Source organism: Colletotrichum fructicola, assembly GCF_000319635.2.
Source record: "Colletotrichum fructicola Nara gc5 chromosome Unknown KSG_Nara_v1_contig01, whole genome shotgun sequence".
Taxonomy (NCBI): domain Eukaryota; kingdom Fungi; phylum Ascomycota; class Sordariomycetes; order Glomerellales; family Glomerellaceae; genus Colletotrichum; species Colletotrichum fructicola.
In genome coordinates this window covers 8,999,645-9,018,365 of record NW_027094051.1, presented here as the reverse complement: position 1 = coordinate 9,018,365, position 18,721 = coordinate 8,999,645, and the positions used below count along the sequence as shown (strand labels likewise).

The window sequence follows — 18,721 nt, the reverse complement described above, 5'->3', positions numbered from 1 at the left end:
TGGTTACTGGCGACTGGCAACGAGAAGATCAGAACCTTATGCTGTATTTGCTATGACTATCATGACACCTACTAACCCTATTATCTCTATTGCCTCTCTCGTCTCTATCGTCGTTGTCGTCGTTTCCGATATCGTCAATGTACACTGTCCGCCCAGATAGCTAGAAATACCCGCCAGGATAGCCAAGCTCATGTAAGAACCTGAGGTCGTTCACGCAAGCTCAGGGGACACGGCCGGAATGAAGAAAAACAACACAAGGCTCTTCTTGGATATGTGCACTATTCAAGCAGCTTATTCTCATATATCACCTCGAGACACAATCATATTTGTAGCAGAGACATCGCAACGTTTCTTTTCAGAACGACAAATCCCAAGCTTGCTTCCCCATTCACTTACTCTTTGTGATTCATTTTTTGTCTTCAAAAGCCTAACGCGAGGATGAATTTGAGGATGGTATTGGTAGCCACGTAGGAGTTGGGCCTCCCTAGTGCAAATGGCAACAGCTATTCATATTCATCGGCGCATAGGTACATTAGCTCTCAACGGTGGTGAGGGCGCTACAGCAAGATCAACTCGGAGGTCTTCTTCCACTTGTGTGCGGCTGATGCTACATCCTTGCGAGATACTATCCTAGGCTTGAAGTGGAAAGAAGGGGTGGATCTGTCCCTAAACCAGATCCCTGTGATTCGGTTCCGAAAACGGAAAACTTCAGTATTGTGTCTCACTCTTCGTCATCTCTAATCGACCAAGATCGATCGCAACGCTCAACTAGCGGGCCTTAAGAAGTACCCGGCCTGTTAGTAGCGGGGTCTACGGCCGCTGCAACTCGAGGTCCGAAATGGATGGTACCGTCGCTCTCCATCAGGTTGTCGTACCTACCGTACTATGCTCAGGACCCCTGGAAGCATGGTGGAGTCTAAAGATTGGAAAAGTATCTAAGAAATACGTTGGCTTCTAAAGAATGGAGAGTTGGTGCTACAACTTGAATTTACTAGAAAGCGAAGAATGACGGATTGTAAAGAGATGCTGAGTAAAGTGTGCCGTCCGTCTTGGAACCCGAGTGTCTGCTTGCCGATTCTCCCTGGCGGCCGAGACATCGGGCTTCTAGCCCCGCTGCTTCTACATTCCTACACTGTCTGCTTAGAAGCATAAAGTACATAGGTCTCTTAAGAGGTTTCACATCCACTTCCGGATACTAGACTCGGCCCGGGGAGTCGATGCCATGCGAAGGGTAGTCCGCCCACGAGGCACTGATGAAATGATGATGATGGACGAGGGTCGCAAGGTCCTGCATTCGGTCTCAACGCTCGAATAGCTGACTCTGAGAAAGACGAGGCCTCAATGGAGCGGGATCGACATGATAGGCGTCCACTTCCGGACACTGAACTCGGGCCGCGGTGTTCTGTTGTCGTGAAAATGGGCTGCTCGCCCAGAAGCGAATGATGAATGAAGTAGCTGTAGGATGGGATTCCACGAGTGCGCCACTTGGAATCGAGTGATTTCCTCCGGCTCTCCAAGGGGGTGTCAGCCGGCGAAGCAGCGAGGAATTCCAGGGCAAAAGATGCTGAAAGCGTTCCGAAATCATCCTCCTGTATGACGGGCAGGCTGCGTAGTCTGAAGGTGTGCTGAATCTCACCCGATCAGGAGACGTATATGTGCCCTCCCCCGACAGCCGACCCTCCATCTTCCCGCCTCCCGTCAACATGGCCCAGGTCAAAGATGTCTCTACTAAGTAAACTCGCCCCATTTCTGCTCTCCGTCGTCGTCCTTTGGGCCGTCGCCCTCTCAATACGACGGGGAGCAACGTTTGCCCCAGTCGACGACGATGACCGCTACTCTGCCTCCGCCAACGTCGAGGACTTGATACCCGTCTCCGACTACCAGAGCAACTCTGGGAGCGGCTGGTCAAAACAGCAAGAAACCCTGCAGTCCCCCTTGACCCAGGCCGCCTTCCAAGCCCAGTGGCTCGAAAACGACCTCGGCGGCCCGTTCGACGGCTCCCGCATCTTCGAGCTCTGCAACAAAACGACGTGGCGCGACGACATCGTCCTCCACATGCGCCACTCCCGCGGTGGACTCGGCAACGTCCGCGGCACGATCCTCGACTTCCTCTACGAAGCAATGCTCTTCGGCGTCCACATCGTGATGCCCTCCTACGTCAAGCGCACCGACGCCAACCTCGACTGGATGGACGAGAGCAACGGTTACTATGACTACGACAACCTCTTCGACAAGGAGTGGTTCCTGCGCCGAATGGGGGAGCACTGCCCGCAGATGAAGATCTACCCGACGCCCGAAGACGCACCTGTGAAGGCCACGCTGAAGGGGGAGTTCACCGTTCCCGGGGCACGGTCGGACAAGAGCCCTGACAAGACGGAGGAAGGCGTCAGGGTTAGTTTGGACGCGTGGCTCAAGTCGCAGGAGGACTACGTCGAGAACACGCCGTCGCTGGTGCCCATCACCGCGGGATTCCTCGGCTTTGACTTTTACGCGAAGCCAGGGTTGCGCACGGCGCTTGGCAGGCTGGTGAGGGTAACTCCCTCCGTGAGGGAACTCGCGGCGGAGGCGATGTGGACGATGCGCGAGCGGTTCGACCTCGCGGCGACGCTCGACCCGCGAGAGCAGATTCCCCGCGGGGCGTACTGCGGCGTGCACCTCCGGACGGAGGACGACGCGGCACGGAGCGGGTGGCTCAAGGCTGAGGCCGGCTTCGACGGCCAGACGGACTGGCACATCGCGACGTGTGGAGGGCTCGGGCTGCGTGTGATATACGTCGCGACAGGCGAGAAGAAGGATATTGAGCGGTTCGCCGCCAAGGCCAAGGAGAAGGCCGGGATCGTCGTCGTCGGCAAGAATGACTTGCTAGACGAGCCCGCGCTCGCGACCGCGCTGGGGAACATGTCGTGGGACCAGCAGGGCGCGCTGGACTACGAGGTCCTCGCGCGGTCGAGCTATTTCAGTGGGCCGAGCATGAGCAGTTTCAGCTGGAGTCTGGCCATCAGGAGGCACTTCAACAGCGAGGGCGATGGCTCGGCCAAGTGGATGAATCCGTATGCGATCAATGAGGACGAGCCGCGGGTGACGTATGACGATGGGCTCAGCCGGATCATTCTCAAGGCGGCGCGTGTGGACGGTTTGGAGGCGAATGCGCCAAGAGGGATGTTTCCATAGACGTAGTAGTCTTGGATGATGATTGATAGCGATTCAGCTTTTGCCAAAGTAATTCAACAAAGTATTCCCCTGTGCCGGCTTGTCTCTCGCTTTCTTCGGTGACTCCCGTTCGACCTTCTTCCCAACCTCCATCACGGCCATTAACTCCTCGAACTCGGCCTTGGGCACGATGCCTCCGCTCGCTTCCTTGTGACCCCTCGCAAACGAGTGCCCCAATCTCTCCCGCAGGGTTGCGTCTTCCGACTTGGCAGCAACCTCGTTCAAAACCTCGATGATGTTCACTGGTGGCTCTTTCGCCCTCGCACACCGCGGTATGCGGCACGAGAAGTTGACCAAGTCGGGGAGGTAGCCCTCGTTCGCGACCAGCACAACCTCCAGCCTGGCCGAAGACAGGTGGCCCGCCCAGCGCGTCGCAATGACCGGGTGAACCTGCGCCTGAGAGCTGATGCGGAAGACGGCCACCCGTCCGTCAGAGGAGAACTTCGGAGGCGTGTGGGTGCACCGTTCCACCTCTGCGTTCACGTCCGCCCTCGCCGCGAGGAGAGTTTTGTTTGAGAGCAGGTCTTTGGGGGAGTTGGCGGCTAGGAGAGCGTCCCATGCGCCTGGGACATCGTAAGATGCCGTCCTGCGCGGCGCGTTTATGAGGCTCACGGCATCATTGATGGCCTTTTTGGTGTACGTCTTGAAGGTGGGCTTCATGTCCGGAAATGGTGGCTCCCACTTCAAGGTGTTGCCGAGGTCGCCGTGCGTGCCCATCGCGCACAGCCAGTCGCAAGCTTCTTGTACGCCCTCGTGTAGCTCCCGGCAGATGAGGTAGGTGAGGAGTGAGCTGGTTGCTACCGGGGGCGAGTTGCATGCTGTGACGTGGAGCGAGTCCTTAGGGTGGTCGTCCTCCAGGGCGTGGTGGTGGTCTATCACTATCCCACGATGGGGCGCGTCGATGAGAGGTGGCCCGGGGCGCGAGCCTTGGTCCAGGACGAAGATGTAGGCCGGGTTGTGTGATGACATTGCCTCGCGACAGGAGGCATCGTGGATGTTTGTGCCTTTGGGGGGATGGTAGGATGAGATGAGAGAGGAATCAAGGCCGAGGAGGACGAGAGTGCGGTGCAGGATTACGCCGGATGTGAGGCCATCTGCGTCTTTATCGGGAATTATGAGCGTAGGTTTGCCGGCGGCGACGCTGGATGAGTTAGAGATGAACGTAAGGGAGTGAGTTTCAAGGTTAGTCAGGGATCACCATTCACGAATGAACTTCCTCGCCGCCTCCATCTTGTCCTCCGGCGCCGGCCAAACGACACTTCCATCCTCATTTCTCACTGAAGGTGTAAGATGATACTCGGGAACCGCCGGCCGGGGCTTCTTGGTGCTCTTTGCCCCCGACGTCAGGCTTGCTGCTGTGGCGGTCCGCTTCATGGCGAAGTATCGGGTTGAATGTTGGGCAATTGGGATGACAAGCCGTCTTGTGCCCCACTGGCGACTAAATAGGGGCAGAATCGACGTTATTCTGCCCGTAATTGATGGCATGGCTGAGGAATCAATTAGATGAGGTCGGCTCTCAACGCGTCGAGTGAGATGGGAACCCTGCGCCGGGATGTCGTCATAGAAAAAGCGCACCGTGCCTGGGCCGCCACAGCGCTGAACCAGCGGCATGTGGGGCATCCCGCGTTTAAGGTCCCCCGAGTAAGGTGTTGAAGTTGATAAGAGACACTGGACGGAACACAACTACGACTTGTCTATTGAATCTAATGAATAATATCTATCTTCTTTGGATGCAACGCGATTTCTCGAAAACTTCATCAAACAACATTCTAATGCACAGAACGCCGGCTCAAGTGGACTGGAACCCCAATTACCTCTTCTCTGCAGTTCCCGTGGCCCTATCGATGCCTTTGTGGACGGGATCATCCACTGCACAATCGACAGCTTTGTTGACGACTGCAACCACAGCTCCGAGGGCCACCACATCCTCGGTTGAATGCCCCTCCTCCCAGTTCCAAGCTTCCGTGTGCCCATTAAAGTCGCCTTCGGCAGCTTCCAACATCTTTTTCATCGCCTCTTGTGGCTGGTCGACAAAGTTGGTCGTTGTTTCAATGACGGAATGCTCTAGCCATGTTTTGTGCTCGTCGCCGGTATCGAGAAACATCTCCTTGTAGTCGACGTCGTCAAAGTGACCCGCAATGCTTTGCATGGCAGCGTCAAAGTCGTGACCCAGAGTCACTGACAATACTGCGGTCTTGACGGCGGCACCAGTGGCGATTTGAGCAGCGGCATTTCTCTTCGAAATTGTCCTCACCAGAGCTCTCCTGCCACCAGCTCTGTCGACAAGCGTCTTGAGACGCTTGATTTGGTACCCGGTTTCGGCAGTGTTGATAGCCCAAGTGATGCCCATGTACGGAAGACCAATCAGGAGAACCCCGGAGACGAAGGATCCCTCCAGGGACGAAGTGAGACGCCTGAGAGTACTTTCGATCTCATATTGGAATTGCATGTGCTTTTCAGGTGACATGCCGAGGGCCAGTGCTTGCTCATTTGCTCTCTTCTCGCGGGTTTCCTCCATCGCTTTTGAGCTGCACTTGGAGATGGCTTTGGCGGCATGGTAGGTCGTCCCGATGACTGCGGCAGTAGATGCACCGAGACAGGTGAGAAGAGAAATGCCTGTGGGGTCGATGAATGCGGTGCCAAATGAGGCGGCGGCAACGGCACTGGCTGATGCCGTTTTGGTTCCTCTGGGATGTCCCATGACGATGGAATGGCTTCTGATAAGAGGGCGTAGAATGTAGGTCAGGATTGAATGTTTGCGGGATCAGATCGATACAAATTGTAAATAGTATCTAAGAAGAAAAACTTAGAAGGGAAGAAAGACTTTGTGGTAGTTTCTCGATTGCGACTTATTTCAGCTCCATGGAGAGGCTATGGAATGCAATTTATATCTTCGCTGCTTATTTGGTAACGTTCCCATTCCAGTAATCATGTGCCGAATTGGAACAATTTATCGGCCACACCCTCTCTATCCGTTCAACTATGCAAGCCATAAAGCAATCAGCCTTGACCAGCCTCAAGGAGACTTGCAGTAAAGCCTGCCCATTGATTATTCAGCCTGTACTCGAAGGCGTCTTTTCTCATTCCTGTACCTATAATCTCGGCTGTGTGACGGCGCCTGCCATCAGCCGCAGGCTATTTTCGCTGGATGTGTCTGAGAAATGCAGCATCTATGAGGATGGCTCGAAGTCCACCAATCATTGCTTGTGCCCAGCAGCCAATTGCTATCCTTAGAAACAGTCATAGGCAGTGTAACGCAAGGCAGGCTGCCCGTCTGAGTGGTTTGAGGGGCTGCTTCAGCCTGATTCTGACCAACAGGTGAAAACTCCGTTGGGGTTTTGGAGCCTGGTACTCTGCAGAACTGATGATTTGTAAGACGGTTTCTAAACAGTAAGGTAGGTCACCGGCTTAATTATCTGAGCATACGTCTTACAAAGTGGCAACTGTTCGTAAATCTTCAAGCAGCAAAAGACTGGAAACTTCCTTACATCCGACCAGACACCATCATGAAGAAGGCCCAAAGCGCAACGACTCTTTTTTGTAGTGGACCTTAATCATTACCTCTTTATCGATCTTTGATGACGTCCTGAGAGTTGGCCTGTATCCTGGTATCCCCTTCGTCATTATCGCCCTCACACGTCTTTCGTGCTTTTGCGTGTAAGTCAGCGCCGGCCTCCAATAGCACCAAGACGGCACTCTCAAAGTCTTTCTCAACGGCAATGTGTAACGACGTCCACCCAAGCTCATCATACGCATCTAAGCCATGCTCCCAGTTTCTTTGTGTGTAGTACTCGAGGAGTAGTCTCAACACCGCTTCATGACTTCCTAAAACAGCCCAATGTAAGGCTGAGCGTTTTCGTCGGTCAAGGTCGCTGATGCGAGCCCCCGCCTGAAGCAATATTCTAGCAACTGCTTCATGGCCGTCTATGGATGCGTGGATTAGTGCAGTCCGACCGTCACTGTCCTTTTCGTTACAGTCGACGTCACGCTCCATGAGCCTCCTAACTATTCGCTCATGACCTCGACGTGCGGCAATGTGTAAAGTTCCAAGCCACCCACGATCAGCAACAGGGGTTTGGTTATCTCCGGATGATGGAGATGCACCGGCTAGTGCCCCGCCGCTAGTACTGGGCGAGGATCCGGAAGAGGACGAGGGATTATCGCTGCGTGGGGTGGGACTGCCATCGGAGCTTGATCTACCAGTCAGGCCCGATGAATCTGGCTTAGCTCTTGCGGCGGTAGCTTCCGGCTGTTCAACCACCTTGGGCACTCTGGCCGTGGTGTGCTGGGCTGGATGCAGTTGTCCTGGACTATCACGGAATCCGCTTGAGGCAAGCCCAAGCAAATAATCCACATCAGCCTGGCTCGTCTGCGATGTGCTTGATGTGTCGAAGCCCAACGAATGTCCAAATTGGGTGCGATAGCTAGATAGCGAACTGCTGCCGCTGGGAAAATAGGTCTCGATCAAGGTGAAATCACCTAGTCCCGGGCTGTCACTACCAGCGGAGGATCCTGCGTTCTGAGCGAAGGGTGCACTCCGTGTCTGGCCCAGCGACGCTGTTGTATGGTAAACAGCTTGAGTTGTAGTTGCTTGAGGAGAAATATGTGGTTCATGTTGGAAACCCAGCTGTGTTCCTGATAGCGGGATGCCGACGCTATCGTTATCCAAGGCGTCGTGAAGTGGCGGAGTTGTATCTGCCGCGTGTTGGTTGGAAGCCTCTGCGCGAGCTTCTGTATTTACGGTCAGAAGATAAGATATGAAAGTGTTTTCTGCCATCGAACAAGCTTTCCGCTATTGGCCTTCACTTACGACGAAATTTGCGCTGTGCCATGCGGTTTTGCAGCCTGCGACGATTCGTCCGATCACTAGCCAAATCGATGTGAAGTTCCATTTTGAGGTGCAATGCACGGCTTTGGCGAGATCCTGTGATAAAAGGTTGAGCTGACATACGCGTGGAACAAGAGTTGGACAACACCTCCCTTAAGAAGCAACACCCTCGTAAACCTTCTTCAATTCAGTCGAGCGGCAAGATAGGCCGGTGACAGGGTCCTGTAACCCGGTCCAATGAGCCGCGGTGGACAGCCAATCCGCCAGCTGAGATAGTGCTGACTTGAGTAAGGCTTTGATATCCACACTGGCTGCTTCAGTTAAGCGGCAGGGGGTTCATCCAATCATTTGAGTAGCATCAGCTGATAATCTTGCGCCATAAGACCCTGCGGGCGCGTCATTGATCATTGCTGGGTACTCTCCAGTCGCAATAGAGGCTCTTGCTAGGACTTGTGATTGAGTCCTGGATGCACATTGGGGTTTCTTTAGCTGCACACGACGCTGATAAGGGCAACTTAAGAGGCATTGGAAAAGATCTTTATCCAATTAAAGCTATCAGTCAATTCGCTGTAGATAACTACAGTAGACTACGTGCGACAATGGTGATGACGGTAACCATAATGATAGTCATGGCAACGACGGGATTGCCACAATATTAATAGCTTATAAGAAAGAGCTTCAGATAATAGTCTGCTCGGTGAGCTAGAATAACAGCCCAGATAGACAAACTCGCGACGAGACCATGACTGCAGTCATCGACCAGACACCGTGAACGAGATTTAAAACGTGGCATCGTGCAATGTGCCACTAATTACTACTTGAAATCAAAACGCTGATAATCAAGAGCTGGCCACAGAGGTTTGTGTCAGCTTTGACACCAACTTGTCACCCAATGCGTTCAGGGAGCTTGCGTTGGTGATGTCAAGCGTTGTTAGCTCAGCACCCAGCTCCAAACGAATCCAATTTCGCAACTCAACTGCCGCAAGCGAGTCCAAGCCAAACGTCATCAGAGGCTTAGCAGGCTCAATTTCGGTCTCCAAGCGGAGAATCTTGGCCAGTTGCGATGCAACCACCTCAACACCAACCTTGACCAGAGCCGTCCTGTCAGCACCTGACTTGTGCAAGGCGTGGAATGCGCGGATTGTCTCATCCCCTTGCTTGCCTGAACCGCCGTCCTTGCCATCCGACCCTGTGCCCGTGTTCTGGAAAAGGTATCCGAAGCGAGCATCACGAGTGAGATCTGAGTCCTCTGGCAACGGGAAGCCGATACCAGTGACGAGTTGCGCGGCACTTTCAGGATTGATAGGAGCAGACGCGTTGTCTTGCTGAAGAATGGAGTAGCTGAGAATCTTGCGAAGGGTTCCCTCAGTAATAGGCGTCCACTGGCGAGTGTCGAAGCGAGCCTCGAAGCCTTCTTGCTCAGCGACGTAGCCAACATCTTGAATAAGACCGAGGTCGACCGAGTTAGCTTGAAGGCCAAGGGCGCGCCTATAGTCGGCAAAAGCATCGAGGAATGTGTTTCCCGCGGAGTAGTTGGCTTGTCCCTTGTTGCCAACAATACCGGATATACTTGACAGCAGGGTGAAGAAGTCAAGTGGATGCTGAAGTTGTTCCGAAGCGCGGTGTAAGTTCCATGTACCGTGAAACTTGGCGTGAATAGCGGTATGGTAGTCATCGAGAGTCATGGTCTCGTAAGGCTTGTCCTGGACGTCTGTCAGTACTTGAATCATGTAGCGATAGGTGCTCCTTACTCTGAGAACCATGGCACCTTGGATCACTCCGGCCACCCGAGGAATAGACTTGAAGACGTCTTGAACGAACTCAAGGTTCGTAACGTCACCCTTAGCCTCCAACACCTCGCAGCCGTAGGCAGCACAGTTCTTGATTGCTTTCTGGGAAGCTACGTCGTCGATGCCACTGCGGCTCACAGAAATGATGTGCTTGGCTCCGTGTCGTGCCATGTGAATGGCGAGAGATCCACAGAGACCTTTCAAGCCACCAACAATGACATATGAAGCATCCGATCGAAGTTTGAGCCTCCGTGTCGCTGGCCTAATGGGGACTTGGACGTCCTTCTTGCTTCCGTCAGAAATGACCACCTTGCCAATGTGACGGCCGCTGCGGATGTAGGCCAAAGCCGCAGGGACTGCATCAAAACCAAAGGTTGTAATGGGGTGAATTGGCTTGATGTGCCCGCTGTTGACGAGGGCGAAAACCTCATCCAAAAGCCTGCGTGATGAGTTAGTACTTCTTAGTGTGCAATAAAAAGGGGGTTTTCGCAAAATACGAACCTTGCAATCAAAGGGTCCCGGATGTCCTGGGTGTAGGAGAAATCCATGGCTCTGAACGAAGCGTTGCGATCGAACGGCTCCATAGACAAGGTATTGCGGTCGACAATGTCCTTCTTTCCAATTTCAACCAAGGTTCCACCGTCGGCAATTATTCTCCATGAAGCGTCGAGAAGTTCGCCGGTAAGAGAGTTAATGATGACGTCAATACCACGACCGTTTGTTGCAGCCAGAATTTCCTTTGCAAATGTCGTGTTGCGAGAAGAAAACATGCGACTTCGGGGGATACCGTAATTCTCCTCGAGGAACTGGCGCTTTTCCTCCGTACCGACGGTTACATAGATCTAGCACACATGTTCACCTTCAAGTGTTGAGATGATAAAGGCCATGGCGCCAGGAACTCACTTCTGCATTCTTGTACTGAGCAAGCTGAATACACGCAATTCCAACTCCGCCAGATGCCGAATGAATAAGAACGGACTGCGGCTGTTAGCTTGATTCTGAGAGGAATCAAGCGAGGGTCTTACCTGGCCTTCTTTCAAGTTGGCAATGTCGAACAGTGAGTAAATGGAACACAGGTAGACGGAGGGAATTGTTGCCGCATCCTAGGTCAGAGTTAGCACAGTATCATCTCAGTCTGACTGGTCACGAACCTCGAAGCTCATCCAGTCAGGGATGATGTGAGCGCGTCCGATGGGCACTTGCAGGCGGTTCGCATAGCTACCACCGTTCAAGAAGCACACTCGATCGCCCTCCTTGAACTTTGTGACCCCCGGGCCAAGCCTCGTGACAATGCCGGCTGCTTCATATCCAATGGTGTACTCATTCTCTGGCACAATTCCCATGGAAACAGCGACGTCCTTGAAGTTAACACCGACAGCAAAGACTTCGACCTCGATTGTGCCCTCTTCAACAGGAACCTCAGCGACATCTGTCTCGTTCCAAGTGAGGCTCTGGAAGGTTCCGACACGCTCCGATCGGAGCTGAACAGCGGCCTTGGTTTCGTGCAGTTTTCCCAAGACAGGTTCGGATCCCTCCTGCTCAGCCCGCTTGAACTCATTGACTCTCAGATCTGGTACAACTCTGTGCACGTATAGAACGCCATTTCGCTCAGCGAATTCCGTCTCGACAATTCCTTTGACACTCGGCGTGCCACTGTGGCATGTAGTCTCTAGGACGGACTTGATGGCCCATGCAGTGTTGGGTCCGACATTTGACTCGACATCCAAAACGGTGATCTTGACACTGGCATCCTCTCTTCGGATGACGCGGAAAAGACCATGAGCGAGAGCGAGGTCTGGGTCAGTGACTTTGAGCTGCGCCCCTTTTGTGACCCAAAGAAGAGGGCGTCCCGAACTGACGAGAGTCTTCAACGCAGACCATTGTTCTCCATCAATATTGGTGAGAACAGGATTGTGAAGCTCATCAAGAATGAGAACGGTGGAGTCAGCCGAGAGACTTTGAACTGCGGAAAGGTCTGCGGAAAGGTCTGATCGCTGCGTGATATTCCACCCAGATGTCTCCAGCTGTTCTTTCAGTGATGGCTCGACATCTGAAGCACCTTGAGAAAGCCGGACGATGTCCAAGTTGCGAGGCCGATGTGGCTCCTCGCTGGTCGCCGCGAAACTGTATAGTGTCCATGTAGACCCTTGCAGCTTGACGCTGAAACCATGGAGTTCTGGGCGTGAGTTCGCATCGAGAAGGCTCTCGAGAGCTGTGTCCATCCAAACATTTGACGATCGACCTTTCTCTTTGAGTTCGACTTCCTCTTCGGGCGTGATGGACACATCTGTGACAGGGGTCTCTGGCGGCAGATCAGATCCGGCTGACTCCGAGGGCGTGCTGGGATCTGCTGGCACATCGGAATCTGGCGAGGTGGATCTCGGGGATGGCACAGGGGCAGCAGCATCTAGCTCTGGTTGCTTGGGCTGAAGAATGAGAGTGTGCGAAGAACTCGAGAGATGCTTCTTGAGCCGTTGTAAGAACTGGTCCACGCTCGAAGACAACTTGTCCGCGACCTTGACAATGACGAGATCGTAGATAGCGTCACTTGGCAAGCCGAGATCTCCGCTCTCGAGGTTAATGAGGCTGAAAGAAGCGTTTCTGTTCCCTTCATTTTGGGTCTGAATTCCAACCAGAAGCTTCGCATTCGTTGAAACATAGTCGTATTGGGTGTAAGCCGCTCTCGATGACCAATCGTTGCCTTGAAACCACGCAGAAGACTTATCATTGGCGTCAAAGTCCGACTCTAAAACTCGCAATCTCGGCTGCTTGTGTGCAATCAAGTCGATGATAGAACCAGCAGTAAACTCGGATCTGTGCTGAACCAAATTGTCCTGGGAGAAGAATGTGATGTCAGGCTTCCAGCTGACTCGGTCGAAAATATGAGGGTCTGGCTTGGGAACCACATCAAGTTTAGCAAAACGCAGACCGCGCATCTGCATAAGAAGTGCGCCGGTTGTAGGATCGTGAATTGAGCAGTTGGCAAAGTAGCTCTTGGCCTCTTCCAGCCGCCCGCGACCGGAGTAATCTGAACTCGCGATAGACAAGCCTTCTGATAGCCCCTGATTGACTTGGTTGATTACCAAATCATCTATGACCGAAGGAACCAACACCGCGTTCAAAGAACTGTGCTCTCCGGCCCAGAGAGAGGGCGTCACGGTTTGGAAGCAACCGTCTAGAGATGCTGGATGGATTGGGTAGTATGACTGGGGAGACCACTTCGACTTGGGCTCCTCGAGGGAAACCAAGCTGCGGCTGTGTCGCTGACCACTGATTGATTCGACTTTCTTCACTTTCTGAAAGTCGGGACCGAATCCGTATCCGATGGCGGTCTGGGCCTTGTACCAGATTTTGGCGGTGGTGGGAAACTCCAGGGGGCGACGGTCGACCTCTGTCAGGCGTTCGAGAATGGGTTCTTGTACACGAATCAATCCGGAGCAATGCTCGATGAAAACACCGGCCGTATTGGTGGCAACGTGGAACTCATGCCAATCCTTGCTTCCGGGTTGCTGAGTGAGGGATAGTGTGATGATCGCCTCTACTCCCTCTTCGAGTACCAGCGCCTTGTCAAACCGAACGTTCCTGAGTCTATAAGACAAGTTGTTCGTAGACGCGACGACGACATCGTCTGGTGCGGTGGCTCTTGTCTTCTGGTAGAGTGCTTCGACAGCCATCGTGATGAAGCCGGAACCCGGCAAGAGGATATCATCTCCCATCTTGTGGTCCTTCAACCACGGAACGTCCGCAATATCCAAAAGCTTGCGCCAAGTTGGCGAACGCCATGTCGTTCCAAGTACCTTGCTTCCCAGAAGATCGTGATTGACATACTGCTTGAATCGCCAGTCCTTGCTTGCCGCATTCTCATGCCAGTACTTGACTGAGTGGTTCCAGACGTAGTTAGGAAGGTCGATAATGGTGTTTGGGAGGGGCGTTGTCTTAGCTTCGCCCGAAGAATACAGGTTGACCTTGGCAAGGTTGACGCCACCTCCAGCAATAAACAGGCGCCCAGCAAGATCATAAATTGTCTTTCCAGCATTGGCGCCTCGAGACCATGCAGCAACAGAGGATATGTCGGATCCGTTCGAAAGGGACTTCAAGATCTGAGAGACTGGACCACCCAAAGCACCAGATGGGCCAATCTCAATGAGAAAGTTGGGACCGTTATCTCCTGAGAGCATTGCTTGCGCTGCTTCATTGAATCTGACGGGCGAGATCATATTGGATTTCCAGTAGGCACCATCGGTAGTGGTGGTCTTGCTGGATCCAGTGACGGATGAAAACATTGATACATCTGGGGATCCTCCAAATGAGGTGAAGCCTGTTGACAACAGCGTTTCGTACTCTTCACCAATGACTCCCATCAAAGGTGAATGATACGCTAAGTCGACTTGGAGAAGTCGTGCGAAGTGACCGTCTGACTTGAGGTCAGTGGCTAAAGCCTCCAAGGGGACTCGCTTGCCAGATACAGTGAGACTGCTAGGGCTGTTGAAGCAAGCGATCCAAGCTTCACCGGCGTACTTCTCCAAGTAAGGCGCGAGAGCATCAGCGCCAACACCAACAGCCAGCATGCCAACGTCCTTCTCAGCGTGCTCTTGACGGTTCAGTGCGGCTCGGCCTCTATAGAAAGAAGCAATGATAGCACCCGACCGATCAAGAAAGCCCGCAGCGTAAGCAGCGGCGATCTCTCCAGATGAATGGCCGATGACGCTCTGCGGCTTGATACCCCAACTCTCGAGTACCGAAATCAGGCAAAGCTGAAGCGCAGTCACGAGTGGCTGAGAGAACTCTGGTTGGCGAAGGTGTTCCGCAGTGCGTGGCTCAGTTAACTCGTTGACGAGAGACCACTTCGGAGGATTTGGGAGACCTTGCAAGACACTGTCAAGTTCTTCCAGAATTTGACGAGTCCATGAGAAATAACGCAGAAGATCCTTGCCCATCTGAGGCCATTGAGCGCCTTGGCCAGTGAAAACAAAGGCGACTCTTGGTGCCTCGGAGCTTTTCTTCCCGACGACAAAGGAGTTTTCGTCCAACTCAGTCAGGCTGCGCTTCGTCAGGAAAGCTCGATGCCATAGACGTGATCTCCTCTCTGAGAGCGTGTAGGCCAAGTCGCGAATATCGACTTTGACGCGGGGGTTGATGAGATGGCTCGACAAAGCCTTGATGTTGGCGCGCAAGGTGGCGCTGTCGTTGGCCGAGAGTACAAGAATGTACGGGTTCTCTGTCTCATCGTCTTCAAGAGAGAACTCCGCATCGTCCGGAAGATACGAAGAAATATGACGCGGACCACCAGGAATGTTTTGTTGCTCGAGAATCAAATGCGCATTGGAGCCGCCGTAGCCGAATGAGTTGATGCTGGCTCTTCGGGGAGCACCAGTGGGCCAAGGAAGGGCAGTACGGGACGCCTTCACCTTCAAGCCAACAAAATCGACTGTTCAAGAGCTGTTAGTGTTGAAATCGTGAGAAATCATCGCGACGAAGTCAACCTACTCTTAGGACTAGGGTTCTCGAAAGTAGGATTGCCGGGGATCAACCCGCTTTCAGTAGCCAACACAGCTTTGATGAGACCTGAGATTCCAGCTGATGGCTCAGCGTGCCCCACATTGCTCTTGATCTAACATAAAATCATAATCAGCATTGGATGGCCAAAATGAAAGCTAAACTACCCTGAAAAAGTTGGGATACTGACCGAGCCGATGATAAGTGGCTTATCCGCAGATCGACTGGTAGCGAACACCGACGCAGCGCCCTTGACCTCCGTAGGATCGCCAGCCTGAGATAATCGTCAGCTATCACGGAATGAGCGTTATCAGCGGGCACCGACTGACTTGTGTCCCTGTTCCATGGCACTCAAGATATGTCGTGTCGTTAAAATTGGTAATGCCAGCACTGGCATAGGCAGCTCTAATGGCAGCTGCTTGAGCCTCGGCGCTGGGACTGGCGATGCCCGGTGTACGTCCATCACTATTGGTGGACGACCCAAGAATGACAGCTCTGATGGGATCGCGGTCGCGTATAGCGTCGGAAAGTCTCTTGATAATCACGGAGCTAACAGCTTCGGCCTTCACGTATCCGTCGGCAGAGATGTCGAAAGTATGACAGAGCCCAGTGGGTGAGTGAGCATGGCCTACGCCACCAATGTCCATAACGTGCTCAGGGTTGAGGTAGAGATTGCTTGTAGCAATGATAGCTCCGTCGATCTCACGAGTTTGAAGATAGCGGCTGGCCACATCGATTCCCACCAAACTGCCTGAGCAAGCAGTATCAATAGTCATGCTAGAAGATTAGTGATCAGCAACCGAGCTCGAGCAAAGAAGATAATTCATGGTTCTTACCTGGGTCCCTTGATGTTCAAAAAGTGACTTAAGCGGTTGGCCATGATCGATCTTCCAACACCAACGGTAATGGCAGCGGGCCGATCTTCAGGGTCTCTGGCCTGCATATCACCGTAGTCTGTGTTTCGTTAACACAATGCACTTTCTGGGGTTTCCAAACATACCTGATGCGTAGGATCCAACAAAACAACCAACTTGGGCGCCATCCAGAGATTCCAGAGGAATTCCAGCGTTCTCAAGTCCCTCATAGACTACTTCGAGCATTTGCCGTTGGTTGGGGTCCATAGAAATGGCTTCCGTCTTTGATATCTCAAAGAAGGATGCGTCAAAGTCGGCAGGATCAATCTCCTCAAGAAACATGCCTCCCAACGGCCGCATTGTGCGAGGTTTTTGGGAGCCATCCCAGTGGCCGTCGATGTTGAACCTTGATCCAGGAACTTTGTTCGAGGCAATACCTCCCCTCTTGAGGAACTCCCAGAGTTTATGAGGGTTGGTGTTTCCGCCAGGAAGTCGGCAGGCAATGCCAATGATGGCGATAGGCTCCTTCGGGTGCTGTGAGGTTGACATGTTGCCTCAGTAGTTCAAACAACTGAACAAGATTGAATCTTGAAGACAGAATTTTGGAGCAACACGAAAAGATGGGTATTGCGGCTTCTCTGCTTTCAAAGAACAACGTCTGACAATGAGTTCGGTTCGCGAGAAGAGCCGAGACTTTCATTCATATCGACACTGAGAGAAACCTGCAAGTCTTCGCGATTGCCTATCTCCGTGGTCATCTTTGCTGCTCACTCGCTTGCCGATAACCACTTCGGTAACCCTTGCAAATTGCCTGGCCAGACCTGTTGTACAATCCGCCCGACGAGTCACAACCTTTGATCTATGACTGGTGTCGCCATCGTGGCGAAGGCTCGAATAAGGTTTTGTCTCTGGCGTTATCAAACCAGAAGATCGCGAAACTTGGCCAGACGTGCAGAATCCTTCAATGACGGGGGTTGGAAATACCACATCGAGTGCCGTTCTGATTGCAAGGTGGCTACCCCGTACATCGCGAATCGCCGACCCCTGCAGATAACCTTCGTTTTGAACATGGACCATGAGTCGTAGTCTTCCCAGTTTAGCCGTGTTGTCTCGTTGAAGATGTCGCAGTATCAGCCCCCAATGGCGTTGTGCGCGGTGTTTGGCACTTTGTGGCTATGGTATAGAGATAAGCAGGATACGACACACGTCCGACGCCCTGAAGTGGGAATTATCCTTACTACACCCACTCAGGCTGACCAGCCTCGATGATGTTGCAACATGGAATGAACCGTTTGCTGCAAAGTCAGCCAGGTCGCATGCTGTATCAACGAAGTTTCTCGGGTTGACGATGCAAACCGAACCCTCGCAACAGGCCAGGTCGCGGTTCACCGGGACTTAACCCACGAGAAGTACGTGAGGGACTTCGGTAGCCTGATCAACTTACGCCCAATATCAGAAGTTGAGGTGGTTAACAAGGGCCTCATGCACACAAACGGAGCCAAGGAAGGAGCCTCGGGCCGTCCGGGGGCATCTCCCGCCCGCAAAGTTGTGGGCCACATCGATGTCGTAAGAATATTCTGCAGTGGTGTCAAATACGTCGGCTAGAACTGTTTCAACAGGTATTTTGATCCCGAACACTGAGACACGTGGCTTGTACCACAAGATACGCGAGTTTGGAACGTGGGTGGAGGTGATGGTCTGCTAAGGACGATCCCGGATGTTCAGCATGTGCCGTTATCGCCCGGTGGCCTCGCACTTTCGTGGTACAGCTGTCTGCCATTTGGCTCTCATAAATCGTCCGTGGCGCATTTGAAAACTTCAGATGTAGTTCATTCAAGTCCATCTGTCAGTAAAGGATATACATTTTGTTTGCCCAACCTGAGACGTCGTACGAGGGCTTCCGCAAACTTCTTGCGGGCACTCTTGTCTACGTCAAACCATCCCAAATATATTGTCTACCCTGCGAAATCATTCCGGAATTGCAAGAGTCCTGACCTCGCGCTTTTCAATACGTATTTCTTTCTCTAATCCAAATTCCGGAATGTTAGCCCTAAGGGAGAAGGTGGAATACAAAACGATCGATGGCGTAGTTCTCGGCGGGTGAGAGCTTTGGTTATGGTGTGCCCCATCTTTAGTTTCATCCAACCAGAGAAGCGAGAGAAAGCATTCGCACAGCTCATCAGAGACCGGCAGTCCCAGCTTCGTGGTAACGAACCGTTTTCGTTGCCTCCTTTCAACAGCAGAGGTGAGAACCCCATCGGCATGGCAGGATCCGGGGGACCAGGGGGCATGGAGGCATACAACTTTATGAATGCCGTTATCGACCGTGGAGCACCTAACTTTCGAGATCGAATTACGTTGCAGACGTACCACAAACTGGCCCTGTTCAGACCTAAGGAGCTTCTTTATCTCGTTCGGACGCCGGTTCAAATGATCGTTCCAGAGCTGGATGACATATCTCCAGCCGAGGAGCAGGAAGAAGCATTCGGACGATTTGAAGGACCAAAGGAGCTATATCTTGCCAATGGAAAGGGGCATCTCAC

The 18,721-nt window shown here is 52.9% G+C and overlaps 5 protein-coding genes across 5 annotated transcripts; 1 reads left to right on the top strand and 4 right to left on the bottom strand.

Moving 5' to 3' along the window:
* Positions 1-1,719: 1,719 nt before the first annotated feature.
* CGGC5_v002588 (uncharacterized protein) lies at positions 1,720-3,171 on the top strand (the record flags this gene model as incomplete). Its single annotated transcript, XM_032025074.1, has 1 exon — positions 1,720-3,171. The coding sequence occupies one exon, from the start codon at positions 1,720-1,722 to the stop codon at positions 3,169-3,171; it is 1,452 nt and encodes a 483-aa protein (XP_031878344.1).
* A 33-nt stretch (positions 3,172-3,204) lies between these two features.
* CGGC5_v002587 (uncharacterized protein) lies at positions 3,205-4,584 on the bottom strand (the record flags this gene model as incomplete). Its single annotated transcript, XM_032025075.1, has 2 exons — positions 3,205-4,351; positions 4,409-4,584. 2 exons carry the CDS (start codon positions 4,582-4,584, stop codon positions 3,205-3,207), a joined length of 1,323 nt encoding a protein of 440 aa, XP_031878335.1.
* Positions 4,585-5,020: 436 nt separating this feature from the next.
* CGGC5_v002586 (uncharacterized protein) lies at positions 5,021-5,911 on the bottom strand (the record flags this gene model as incomplete). Its single annotated transcript, XM_032025077.1, has 1 exon — positions 5,021-5,911. The coding sequence occupies one exon, from the start codon at positions 5,909-5,911 to the stop codon at positions 5,021-5,023; it is 891 nt and encodes a 296-aa protein (XP_031878258.1).
* An 864-nt stretch (positions 5,912-6,775) lies between these two features.
* CGGC5_v002585 (Protein TANC1) lies at positions 6,776-8,102 on the bottom strand (the record flags this gene model as incomplete). Its single annotated transcript, XM_066150992.1, has 2 exons — positions 6,776-7,941; positions 8,021-8,102. 2 exons carry the CDS (start codon positions 8,100-8,102, stop codon positions 6,776-6,778), a joined length of 1,248 nt encoding a protein of 415 aa, XP_066009757.1.
* A 775-nt stretch (positions 8,103-8,877) lies between these two features.
* Positions 8,878-16,727, bottom strand: Bref-PKS (Highly reducing polyketide synthase; the record flags this gene model as incomplete). Its single annotated transcript, XM_032025078.1, has 11 exons — positions 8,878-9,741; positions 9,790-10,267; positions 10,330-10,670; positions 10,732-10,806; positions 10,854-10,931; positions 10,980-15,256; positions 15,316-15,439; positions 15,515-15,598; positions 15,654-16,101; positions 16,161-16,278; positions 16,325-16,727. The coding sequence occupies 11 exons, from the start codon at positions 16,725-16,727 to the stop codon at positions 8,878-8,880; spliced, it is 7,290 nt and encodes a 2,429-aa protein (XP_031878257.1).
* Positions 16,728-18,721: the final 1,994 nt, after the last annotated feature.